The sequence below is a fragment of the Rattus norvegicus genome, chromosome 19, assembly GCF_036323735.1.
Source record: "Rattus norvegicus strain BN/NHsdMcwi chromosome 19, GRCr8, whole genome shotgun sequence".
Lineage (NCBI taxonomy): Eukaryota > Metazoa > Chordata > Mammalia > Rodentia > Muridae > Rattus > Rattus norvegicus.
In genome coordinates, this window is record NC_086037.1 from 47176687 (window position 1) to 47190098 (window position 13412).

Consider the following 13412-nt stretch of genomic DNA (forward strand, 5'->3'; position numbering starts at 1 on the left):
GGTTCGGTCCCCAGCTCCGAAAAAAAGAAAAAAGAAAAAAAAGAAAAAAAAGTGGAAGTAAAGATCTGGCCCACAAAACTGACCTCTGACCGTGACATGTGCACTGTGACAATCGACATACTTATCATGCACACACAATAATAACAAGCAAAAAAGATTTTACATATTATATATATATACACATAAATGACTAGATTAATTTATCCATGATATATTATCAGTAAATTTGATCCGCATGCCTATTTTATGTACCCATTACATCGTGGCTCATAAAAATGTGTCAGGTAAGGGGCCAAAGAAATGGATCTGTGGTTAAAACAGTGCACTGTCCTCCAGAGAACCAGAGTTTGGTTCCTGGTGCCCAGGTCAGGTGGGTCTCAACCACCTATCATTCTAACTCCAGGGATACAATTCTGGCTTCATGGACACCTACACATATGCCCACAACATAATTCAAAGTAATTTTTAAAAGCTTGGAGATGAGAGATGGCTTGGGAGTTAGAGCACTGGCTGTTCTTACAGAGGACCTGGGTGAGGTTCCCAGAACCCACATTGCAGCTCACACCATTCTGTAACTCCAATCCCAGGGGATTCAACACTTCCTTAGGCATTCAGGAATGCACAGGGAGAACAGCATTATGCAGGCAGAACACCATACACATTAAATAAAATGAATTTTTTTAAATTCTCAAGCCACAAAAGGGTCATTAATGGAAAAATTTTAAAAGGAGTCCTTTAAAAGAATAGATCTAATTTAAGGCCAGCATGGGGGTACTTGGGAGACAGAAGCAGGCAGAGGATCTCTGAATTTGAGGCTAGCCTGGTCTACAGAGCAAGTTCCAGGACAGCCAGGGCTCCCCAGAGAAACAAGAGATCTGACTATATGATGTCACCTGCAACTTCTAACATTATATAGAGATACATGTGTCTATATTTAATAATTATATAGTATAATTCTTATAAGGAACCAAAGTCAGAATGTTACAGCACATTTTGTGGCACCCCTGCATATTTAACATAGTGCTGTGTGGTTGGTGTGTACAACACACCATTGCTGTGTGGTTGTGCAAGGCACCATTGCTGTGTGGTTGTGCAAGGCACCATTGCTGTGTGGTTGTGCAAGGCACCATTGCTGTGTGCTTGTGCAAGGCACCATTGCTGTGTGCTTGTGCAAGGCACCATTGCTGTGTGCTTGTGCAAGGCACCATTGCTGTGTGCTTGTGCAAGGCACCATTGCTGTGTGCTTGTGCAAGGCACCATTGCTGTGTGCTTGTGCAAGGCACCATTGCTGTGTGGTTGTACAAGGCACCATTGCCGTGCGTCTGTACCACACACCATTTCTAAGTTGTTGCTCACATACAACTTAGAGAAGCTTTCATTGTTTTACGCCATCCCACTGATGGCCACCCCCATCAGTGCAGCTCACTCTCATAATGAACAGCTAAGTGCTGTGGATACTCGGCTAGGACTTAGAATTTTCAAATAAAATTATTGCCGTGTTTGGACATCATAACACATTAGTAGTTATAAATTCTAATGGTGTCTTTTTTAAAAGAAACCAGATGGCTCTGACTCCTGAAACACAAAATAAATGAAATGTTTTGGACTGTTACTTAAAATAAATATATTTGCCAAAACTAAAACACAAAAGATAATGTTATCAATAGTTTAAAATACAGTGATATGGATAGCCTAAAATGTCCATATGTCAGTAGTTAAATGCAAAGATTAAAAATGACTTCACTGTCTATTAGAATCTGCAGCCATCTGTTGAGAAACAAGCGGTGAACAAGTTGCTTTAGCCTAAGTCTGAGGCTAAGGGCTGCTGCGTTAAGTCAGGGAGATGTGGCTCCGGGTGAGACAGTGACACCCAACAGGCTCATGCAAAGCCCAAGACTTAATTCCCAGTAGTAGAGAGATAGAAAGGCAACATAAGAGGCCACTATATAGTTCCCACCAACTAAACAGTGGATACCGGTGCGTCGGCCATTTCCCTAAGAAGCTGAGCAGGCACCAGCAACCTGACCTGAGTCACCAGGAAATTCTCACTGCTGTTCCCTACGTACACACACGAATATCATTTCTTCCTCCACTGAAGTGTTGTATTTCAAAACACTGGTGGGGTTGTGGTAGGCATGGCTGCCTCTTAACGTGAAAATTAGAGGTTTTAAATGGTGCCTCTGACACTACTGATATTCTCGTTATGTTATATGATTGAAATGTTTAAAATAAGTCTAAAAGTTTTATTTTAAAAGTGAGGGAAAGAAATAAGAAAACAATTCTGACAGTTGACAAAAGGAACAACATGCTATTTCCATGCATCTTGTCAGATGTTTAAAAGCTACAGTGTGTAATCAACATGAGAGAGAGACAGGGTTAGGTTAGCATTAGGGTTAGGGTTACGGTTAGGGTTAGGGTTAGGGGGTTTTGTGGGTTTTGTCTTCTTATAGCACTTCCATTCTCTTTCCTCTTAATAATGAAGATAATCCAAATAAATCCAATAGGTATTTTATATCTCTTATTGCTAATTTTTAATACTAAAAAAATTTTTGGAATAAATTATAGAGGAAGAAGCAAAGAGCAAATGATAGTTAGGACCAAAGCAGTCTACTTCTTTTTACTCATTTATTTTAAGAATTAGTTTTTAAGACTGTAAAGTGGGGGGGACGTGTGTGTGTATTTGAAGTGCATATGTTTCTCTGTGTGTCTGTGTGTCTGTCTCGTCTCTGTCTATATCCTTATCTCTGTCTCTGTCTATCTCTCTCTGTGTCTCTCTCTGCTGTCTCTCTTTTCCTCTCTCCCTCTCCCCTCTCCCCTCTCCCTCTCCTTCTCCCTCTCTCTCTCTCTCATTGCATGTGGCTTCTCATTGCATATGTATGTGTGTATACATGTATATGTGTGTGTATCTGTGTGCAGGTACCTGTGGTGTCTGGAAGAGAACATTGGATCCATGAGAGCCGGGATTACAGGCAGTTGTGAGATCTGTGGCATGGGTGGTGGGACCTTAATTTGAGTCTCCTGGGTGAGCAGCAAATACTATTTTTTTTATTATTGGATGTTTTTATTCACATTTTAAATGTTATCCCCTTTCCTGTTTTCCCCTCCAGAAACCTGCTATCCCTTCCTTCCTCCCCCTGCTTCTATGAGGGTCCTCCCTCACCCACCCACCCACCCACCCCCTCCCACTTCCCCACCCTGACATTCCCCTACACTAGGGCATAGAGCCTTGACAGGACCAAGGGCCTCTCCTCCCATTGATGCTCAACAAGACCATCCTCTGCTACATTTGTGGCTGGAGCCATAGGTCCATTCCTGTGTATTCTTAGGATGGTGGTTTAGTCCCTAGGAGCTCTGGGGAATCTGGTTGGTTAATATTGTTGTTTTCTTATGGGGTTGCAAACCCCTTCAGCTCCTTCAGTTCTTTCTCTAACTCCTTCATTGGGGACCCTATGCTCAGTCCAATGGTTGGCTGTGAGCATCCACCTCTGTATTTGCCAGGCTCTGGCAGAGCCTCTCAGGAGACAGCTATATCAGGCTCCTGTCAGCAAGCACTTCTTGGCATCAGCAATATTGTCTGGGTTTGGTGTCTGTATATGGGATGGATTCCCAGCTGGGGCAGTCTCTGGATGGCCTTTCCTTCAGTTTTGCTCCATATTTTTTCTCCATATTTCCTCCTGTGAGTATATTTGTTCCCCCTTCTATAAAGGTCGGAAATATCCACATTTTGGTCTTCCTTCTTCTTGAGCTTCATGTGGTTTGCGAATTGTATCTTAGGTATTCCGAACTTTTGGGCTAGTATCCGTTTATCAGTGAGTGCATATCATATGTGTTCTTTTGTGATTGAGTTACCTCACTCAGGATGATATTGGTTAGACAGGGTTAGGGTTTGGGTTAGAAAGAGTTAAGGGTTAGCATTAGGGTTAAGGGATATTCTGACACATCACTAGGGAAACAGAATGGGTGTTAGACTACACAGAAATGTAATGCATGCTCATGTCACTGGATAAAATGGAAGGACTGACTCATTTATAAATAGTGGTATTTAGCCCCCTTATAGGAAAAGTTAAATTCTTACTTATCCCTATATACAATAGTAAAAAATACAATTACCATTTATCAAATGTGTATTAGAACCAGTCTCATTATATTGAATAGAAAATATTTTCTCTAACTGGGTATTGCCATATTTATCCCCACTTTGCAGATAGGAAAGTTGAGGTTGAAAAGTTTTATCAAGTACATAAAACTATGAAGCCGGGGCTGGGGATTTAGCTCAGTGGTAGAGCGCTTACCTAGGAAGCGCAAGGCCCTGGGTTCGGTCCCCAGCTCCGAAAAAAAAGAACCAAAAAAAAAAAAAAAAAAAAAAAAAAAAAAAACCTATGAAGCCTAGGTGCCAGTAATCAAATGGGTCATCTTCATTCTTAACCACTATACTTAAACATGCAAAAATCTCAATCCACAAAGTAATAGAAGAAAATAATTCATTTTGATCTCGGGAATGAAGAACCTTCTCAGAGGCTGGAGAGAAGGCTTCAAGGTTAAGAGCACACAGTGTTCTTGCAAAGGAATGGGTTCAGGTCCCAGAACTCACACGGTGGCCCACAACCACCTGTAGCTCCAGCTGCAGGAGGTCTGATGTTTTTCTCTTCTGGCACCTCATGTATGTGGTGCACATAAACTCACGTGTCATACACATTATGTGTGCAAAACATATGTAAGTAACTCTTCACAAAGAAAAGAAACCTCTGAACTAAAAAATAATAAACCTAGCATAACTGTCCTCTGAGAGACTCCACCCAGCAGCCATTGGAAACAAATGTGAAGACCCAAAGCCACGCATTAGACTGAGCTCCGGAAGTCTTGTGGAAGAGTGGAAGGAAGGATTGGGGGACCCAAAGAGGACAGGGACTCCACAGGAAAAGCAACAGAGACAACCTGGATCCTTGGGGCTCCCAGAGACTGAACCACCAACCAAAGACTGAGCATGGAACTGGACCTGGGTCCCCCATCCCCACAGATGTGCACCTCAGTCTTCTGTGGGGGCTGTCCCCGATCTGTTGCCTGCCTGTGGATCCTGTTTCCCTAACTGGGTCATCTTGACTGGCCTCAGAGGGAGAGGTTAGATCCACTCCTGCAGTGACTTGATGTGTCAGAGGGGGCGATACCTATCGGGGCTGGGGGCAGCTTCCCTTCTCCTCTGAGAAGGGTAGGGAGAAAAAGGAGTGCATCTGTGTGAGGGGATACTGGAAGGAGAAGGGGTTTATTGGGATGTAAAGTGAATAAATATATTTTTAAAAGAAAAACTAATAGAAATTCTGGATGTGATCACAAATACGTTTTAAGAGGTAAATATTTAAAATTCAGACATTCATAACATTTTTTAAAATGAACAAGGCAGTGTCTTAGCCACTCAAAGCCCACTGCCAGCAACACACCTCTGCTGTCAAAGACATGCCCCCTAATGCTTCCCAAACAGTTCAACTGGGAACTAAGCATGTGCAGACGTGAAGCGTGGGGTCTCTCATCCACCACAGACCAGAAGGCAACAGGCCTCCGAGCTGAAGGGAAACCTGCCCCGATACACACCCAGCCAAGGCCGTGCCTACTGGTTCGTTTCCTAATCACGGAAGCCTTCTTCCTGAGCTTCAGCCCACCCAGCGTGGAAAGGGAGTGGCTTAGTTCACCAGCACCTCTCTCTGGTGTGTGGTACCCTCCACAGAGCCCCCCTCTCCTCATCCATTCATGAATTACATGATTCATGTTAGCCTTGAGTCAAGTCCCAAATAAAATGCCATTCTTCATTTAGAAGAGAGAATGATGATGGTGATGGTGATGGTGGTGGTGGTGGTGGTGATGATGATGATACCAAAAATTATTTCATTCAGATGTGTTGTGACTTTTAAATCAAGGAGATGAGCCACTTTAAAATGCCATTCTGGTTACATGGCCTTCACCCAGGAGAGGCCTCCTTGGGAAAAAACTCATAATCCTTTGTTGGTGGCCTTCACCCTTGTGTTTCATTTGATGCTGACTTTGAGCTTGAGGATCCACACTAGGGGGACAGATTTAGCATTTATATTTCAAAAGCTTTCATACTGGAGAAAGAACCACATTCACACACAATTTCTTTAATATTTTTTAAAGATCGTTTTATTTTTAAGTGTGTGCATGTCTGTGTGCATGTGCATATGTGCCGTGTGTGCGCGTGTGTATGTTGTACACATCAGTGTACAAGAAGGCAGGAAGTATTGCATCCCTTGAAGCTGACAGTTGTGGGACACCTGACATAGGCACTGGGAACTGAACTTGTGTCCTTTTTTTTTTTTTTTTTTTGGTTCTTTTTTTTTCGGAGCTGGGGACCGAACCCAGGGCCTTGCGCTTCCTAGGTAAGCACTCTACCACTGAGCTAAATCCCCAGCCCCAACTTGTGTCCTCTTAACTCCTGAGCCAGCGCTCTAATCCTTACAATAACCACATATAAAATATCATTAGCTTTGAGGCTTTACATGATCTCACCGTATTCTACTGGAGGGAGGAACCACTTTTTTAATGCGACAGCAGTAATAAGGAGGAGTCTGAGGTCCTTTAAAAACAATTTTTAGTTTTTAAAACCATATTTTTCTTGTCTGAATCAGATTACCACCCAGGAAGAGTTGCCATGGTATTTCAGTGATATTTTTAAAATATGATAATCATCTGGGTTTGGAGCTGTCCTGAGAGAAAGCATATGTCTAGGCACTTTTGAATTTCTTCTCTAATTACTTACTGAAATGCAGAATGCAATAAAACCAAGGAAAAGTCCCAGTTCCCTCCCTGTGGTGCTGAGACAGATTCCAGCTCCCTCCCTGTGGTGCTCAGACAGATAAACAAGCCTGTCAGAGAGGCGCAGTCTACACCTGGTGGATGAGTTTCCTTTGCTCAACTGTGGACCTGCCTCAGTTTAACCCTTTTGCTAACTCCTCAAGTTTAACTGTTATTTATTTACCCTAAATATATGTTCTTAGTCTCGTATGAGAAAGATAGGAGGAAGTTTCCAGAAATAGAGAAAGAAATCTAAGAACAAGTTTTGGCTTCCGCCCAGCTTTATCGGTAAACTTTATATTGCTAAAGTATACTTTACAAGGGGTGAACTTTTCCCAGAAAAACTATGAATAATCAACCATTACCAACCATAAAACGTTTTTTCTTGCGGCTGTGATGTGTTTCAAATGTTACTTTTACTTTGTTTGGGGGAGAACAGAAGAAGAAAGGCGACTCAACGCTGCTCTTTGTGAAGTTAATAGTCTTGTTTAAAGTACAAGACGATGACAGGGTCATGTCATAAACAAGCCTGGGTACAGATCCAACTTGTAGTTAGAAGATGTCTGGGGAAGGAGCCTATAAAAAGATAAAACTCTCTTAACGACTCTTCCAGAGCAGTGTATAATTAGATACCTGGAAACCCTGCAACGATCCATTAGGAAGGCAGATTTTTCTCTGTACGCCCCAAGCTTCAGACATGATGCCAGCACCTCCAGTTGTTGATTGGTACCCTCCCTGATAATCTCAGAGACGAATCCTGGGCCAGAAAGCATAAGGTGGTTTTCAGAGGTGCACCCCCTTTAGACTTGGACCTGCTCTCTCCCTGTCCTACTTGTGGTTTCCCACTGCTATATAAGAAGAGGGAAGCACAGAAGTGGTTGAGCCGAAGAGACGGGATGTGGACAAAGTCACACTCTGGCTTGGGTCTGTTCCCTGCAGCACACGCTTCTTCATTCTTTATCTTACTCTGCTGTCAGGACCAGGCAGCTGGTTAGTTTTGCTATCCCTGTTTCTCTTTGATAACCAGATACCCTCAAACTCAGTCGTTTAAAATAACCATTTTATCAGATCTCACTATGTTATGGAACGGGAATTTGGCCACTTCTGTACCCTGTCACTCCGGGCTCCAGCCCTTAGCAGGGTCAGCTGGAAGTCTTGAGGCCTCTCAGCCTGGCAGGACTGTGGTGGGAGCCTATCAGAGGCCAGTCCTGGAACAGGCTGACATCAGAACCGTCCACAGAAGTGCACACATTGGCATCTCCCCTTCACCCAACTCACGTGGTTTCTTGTGAGAAGACTCTCTGATAGGATTTTCCCTCCAACCTCTGGGTGGCAGTGGGTTTGACCATCGTTTAAAGATATAAATCAGAACTAACCATCACAAATGACCAGTTGCTCTTAATTAAAGACAGCAGTGGTGCCCCTTCACCTTCTTGAAGTAGCAAATTTGAAGAAAAACTCATGGGTTTCGGTGTAAGCAAGCATCTGTCTAGGCAGTTCCTAGATACTGCATTTTAAATCACCTGATCCAGCATGCTAAAACACAGCTGTCATGCGACTGGCCGGGAGACTGAGGCAGGAGGATCACAGAAGTTAGAGGCTAGAGTGACTCCCAGCCAGGCTGGGTTGCCCTGTGAGACTGTATCTCCAGAGCAAATGTGTGTTGGCTACCTCTCATCTCCTGGAGTTAACAATTCTACTGCTGATCATGCATCCAGGAAAGTTGCTCACAGTGAGAAAAAAAAATATCTCTATGTACAAAGGTGTGCTTCACTCCTCTGAGAGGCTAAACATGACTCATGAGAGAAAGATTGGTAGAAATGAGATCAATATCGTGCCATCATGTGCAGCCATTGAACTACAAATGCCACGTCTGTGGGAGAGTGTTCTCATGGAAACAGCAAAATACAGTTATAAGTGACGTGAGTAAAGGCTGTGTTCAAACTATGCTTATGGGAACAGCAATGACCAGGGACTGCTGGTACACACCCTTAATCCCAACACTCAATCCCAACACTTAATCCCAACATATCAGTCAGACTAAAGGCTGCTCAAATATAAGAAAAGTAAGTGTGTGTGTGTGTGTGTGTGTGTGTGTGTGTGTGTTAGAAAATAAACTTCCAAGAAAAAAATTCAACGTTGCAGCATTTAGAGTTTCACAGTTCCCACAACTTCCCCATGTCTGTCCACTGTCACAGGATGTCGTCTATTGTCGCTCCTGTAGTCATTGCCTCATCTCACAAAGATGTTAGCGAGATCAACATGATTACAAATGGAAAACATTCTGATTCTTCGTGAGATGAGTCAATAAAAGACTGGACTGGTTATGGGCCATTTAGTGAAGTATCTGCTAAAAACCACTTCTGTGTATAGCAATCTATATCAGCATATATGTATCCGAGTGTGTGGTGTGTGTGTGTGTGTGTGTGTGTGTGTGTACACGCCTGTGCATGCATGCGTGTGCATCTGTGTGCCCATATGCATGCTGCACATGTCTATGAACACACACACGTGCATGTGTGCACTTGTGCGTGCACACGTGTGTGTGTGTGCGAGCGTGCACTTGTGTGTATGTGTACACATGTGTGTGTGCCAGTCAGACTTACTTGTGATACCATATGAAATGAAGCTAATTGATAAACATATTCATCACATTGTCTTACTTAAGCCAAACCCTAGACACCAGCTAAGACACCTGCTTATTACTCTTTTGTGAGGAGAGGTGTTTTGCTTAAATCACCTAACTGAGGTGACGGAAGGGGACAAGAGGCAGATGCATCTTGGCTCTCAGTCCTGAAACACAGACATCTGGTCTCCACTCCAGCTTTTACTGCCAATCAATAAGCCACAAAGAAGAGAAAATAGAACTGGAAATCAAAATAAGCACCAATCTTTATCCTACTGTAAAAAAAAAATATGAATTTTAGGATAGAGTTTGTACTCTACAAAAGGGTTTTCATGGTCTGTTCATAGAGCTGCATTTTATTCCATTCTGAACAAACCTGGGGTTTTTCCAGGCATTCTTATGCATGCAAATCTTACTTACCCTAAAAACATTTTGCAAACCACTTCTCCAGAAGATTGAGATGCGCATCTATCATGTGGTATCATTATACTATACAAAATATATACTGTATGGAAGTTTACATGTTCTAATCTCTAAGCAAGTCTGGTAAAGAATGAGGAGTTGTCATTCTTAGGAGCCCTGTTTCACAGATGCATACTGTGTAGACATACTGTGTGAGGTGGTGAGCAAATATAAATGACAGGGAGTTCATTTGGTGAATGTGGGTGACTTGTGCATAGCCTTGGCTCATTAATCTCGAGCAGTCAAATGTGCATCCTGCAAACTCAAGCACACCTGTATCCAATGCTTTGGTCTGTTTAAAGCCTTCTTCTGTCTGGCACTATTCAATGAAAGCTATAAGAAGAAAATGTTTCCTTTCCATTACAACAGGAAGCAAATTTTCAAATGAATCCACAAAAAGAAAAAAAACAAAAAAAAACAAAAAAAAGTCATTAAAAAAAATAAAAAGGACCACGGTGTGTCTCAGGTCTTCTCTTTACAGTCTGTGAGCATCCAACCAGAACATCAAATCAAAGAGCATGCACTTTCTTCAGACATTTAAGCATGACTGCTGCCAAGGAAACATTAAATAACCAGACATGGTGGTACGCAGTTGCAAACCCAGCACTTGGGGAGTAGAGCGAGAGGATCAGGCACTCAAGGTCATCTGAGGAAATGATTTGAGTTGTAGGCTATCCTGGGCTACGTGAGACACTGTCTCAACTCATACATATCCCAAAAATATTGAAAACGAGAACTAAAGTAAGCACGGTTTCTTAATGCCAGAGGGCTATTTATATCCCATCTATCCACACTTGTGCCCTACCATCCATGTCAACCATTCTCGTCTGTTGGGTTGTTGATCTGAAGGTTAGGAAGGAAGATATCTGTAATTCATATTCTCTGGCACAGGTCTATAATGGGATAGATACTTACCAGATGGTGTGCATTGAACCTGCCACCTGGTAAAGTCCAGTCTGATGGTGTCTTGGAGTAAAGGAAGGGAGGAAATGGTGAAATAGGTGTGGTCATGATTCACTCGGGGATTGAATACTTCATTGGTAATGTTTCCAGTTTTGTTAATAGATCAAGAGAAGCCAGAGCCAGGCAGTGGTGGTGCACACCTTAAGTCCAAGACTCGGGAGGCAGGGCCAGGCCGATCTCTGTGAGTTTGAGGACAGCCTGGTCTACAGAGTGAGTTTCAGGAGAGGCCAAGTTTTAGGATAGCCAAGGCTACATGTTCCCCAAAAGCAAGTATATAGAGATATAGATAGATGATAGATAGATAGATAGATGATAAATAGATGGATGGATGGATAGATGATAGATAGATAGATAGATAGATAGATAGATAGATAGATAGATAGATAGATAGATAGATAGATACACACACACACACACACACACACACACACAGGACATCCTAGCAGCTCTCACTACCTTACCTGTATCCCTCTTCCCCCCACCTTAACGCACACAGGTACACCTACCTCCTGGTGCCACTTTCTAAAGGCACTAAAATTTTATTTTTGCCATTATTTATTTACTTACTGCCTTACTGACAATTTCATACACATATACAATACATTATGAAAATAGTAACCTCCCCATTACCCTCTCTTGTCCCCTCCCCCTCTCCCTGAACCCCTTCTTCCTGACCAGTCCTGTCTCTCACCTGCCCCTCAGTTCAATAAATGTTGCTTATGAGCTTGGGCAGATTGGGCAGATGGACAACTCACCAGTGGCCACATTGCTGAAGAAAATGATACCACCTCCCTCTGTCTGTCACCACTAACAGCCAATGGTAGCTACTCAGGAAGGGGTGGAGCCTCATGGGTACCACCCCTTGATAGACGGCTGAAGGGCCCAGTCCTGTGAAGGCCTTAAACAGACCTCCATCGCTGCTTCATGTTCATGGTTGCCGCACCCGCATTATATCTGGGTGACTGTGTTTTATAGCACTCGTAAATTTTAGATCTTTATAGATTTTAGACTCAGGCCTGGCAGGCCGTTTCCAAATGGGCAAGCTGGTTTGCTTCGTTTTATTTTATTTCCCATCAGGGCTCACAGAAAATTCCTCAAAAGCCAATGGTTATACTTCTGTCCGGGGAAGGCATTTTCCAGTCAAAATTAGTTCAAAATATACTAACAACGTGATTTACCCCCCTTCTTTTCTCTTCCTCCCTCCCCCTATCTTCCACTCCTGTTCAGGTACAGAGCAGTGGCTTCCTGGAGCCGGGTTCAAGGAATCGGGATCCCCTTGATTACCGCCATTGAAATTGTCTCCATCTGGATCCTTTCCTTTATCTTGGCCATCCCAGAAGCAATCGGCTTCGTCATGGTACCCTTCGAATACAAGGGCGAGCAGCACAGGACCTGCATGCTCAACGCCACGACCAAGTTCATGGAGGTATTGATCATGCACGCAATTCACTAACCACATCAAGCTCAGTGTTTTAATTTAAAAACGTCCTAAAGCTCAAACTGAGTTAGTTGGGGAGGGGAGGCACTGTGCACTCCACTGTCTTGAGGCCTGCTACCATCTCCACAAGGCTACTGTGCTGACTGACTGCCTGCCAGACAATCCTGACCTGTGTGTAGCTTCCTGAATAGAGCTACTCTGTTATCTCCCCTCTCTTCCCCCCCCCCAACCCCCCGGAGCTGGGGATCGAACCCAGGGCCTTGCGCTTAGCGCTCTACCACTGAGCTAAATCCCCAACCTCATAGCACAGCGATAGACAAAATCGGCTTTCTGTATCAAAGAATTATTAGTAAGTCTCGCTTACTAAGAGAGACTACCTCTGTGTGTGCAAAATGTAATTTGCTTTTATGATTAGCAGATACACACAAGACATTCCATCTGATAGCCACGTCGATGTTACTTGAGGAAGCACAGCTAGCTCAGATATATTCCTGAACACAAATCTCATTTGCCCTAAAGATTTTTGACAGAACATTTCTCTGACAAAATGAGCAGAACCTATGCCCTGTGAGGAATCATTGTACAGCCATGAAACTATAGGTTCTGATCTAGAAGCAACTTTGGTAAGGAATTAGACATCAAGATTCCTCCGAGTGGGCTTGCACTGCACATATGCAGCAGTGTTTATGGGGCTGATATGAATGCAAACAGACTCAAAGGCTGATATCTGAGAACACATCAATCAATCAATCAATCAATAAAAGAACTCAGGAAAATTGGCAAATTGGCAACTTCAAAATCAAAACCATTTTCTTATTGCCTTTTAAGTAGCTCAGGTTCCACAATGAAAAACAGGACAGGTGGGTGACCCGGCCCATGTTTAGGGGATGGCAGACAAGCATTCTAGACTGCAGCAAAAGGCATTAGAGGAGAAATGGTCCTCTACAAAGGCACTTACTGGTCCCTGGAAAGGGACAAAATCAAACAGGTGTTGCCTCAAAGCCTGCGATTCCTGTGTAAGGGGCTTGAGGAGAGGGAGGCCAGGCGCTGGCAGGTTCCCTCGGGCTGAAATCTGGGTATGAGTTAAACTGGTGAGATTTCAGGTCACTCCAAGTCTAGAGT

At 43.3% G+C, this 13412-nt stretch overlaps 1 protein-coding gene across 3 annotated transcripts in view; it reads left to right on the forward strand.

The window, feature by feature from the left end:
- Ednra (endothelin receptor type A) overlaps positions 1 to 13412 on the forward strand; it is a 70602-nt gene that overhangs the window by 39327 nt on the left and 17863 nt on the right. For all 3 annotated transcript variants that reach the window (XR_005496613.2, XM_039097468.2, NM_012550.2), the window contains exon 4: positions 12080 to 12278. Coding sequence is in view for 2 of the 3 variants with exons in the window: in XM_039097468.2 (XP_038953396.1) it covers positions 12080 to 12278 (199 nt within the window). In the remaining variant the exon portion in view is untranslated. The remainder of the gene's footprint in view (positions 1 to 12079; positions 12279 to 13412) is intronic.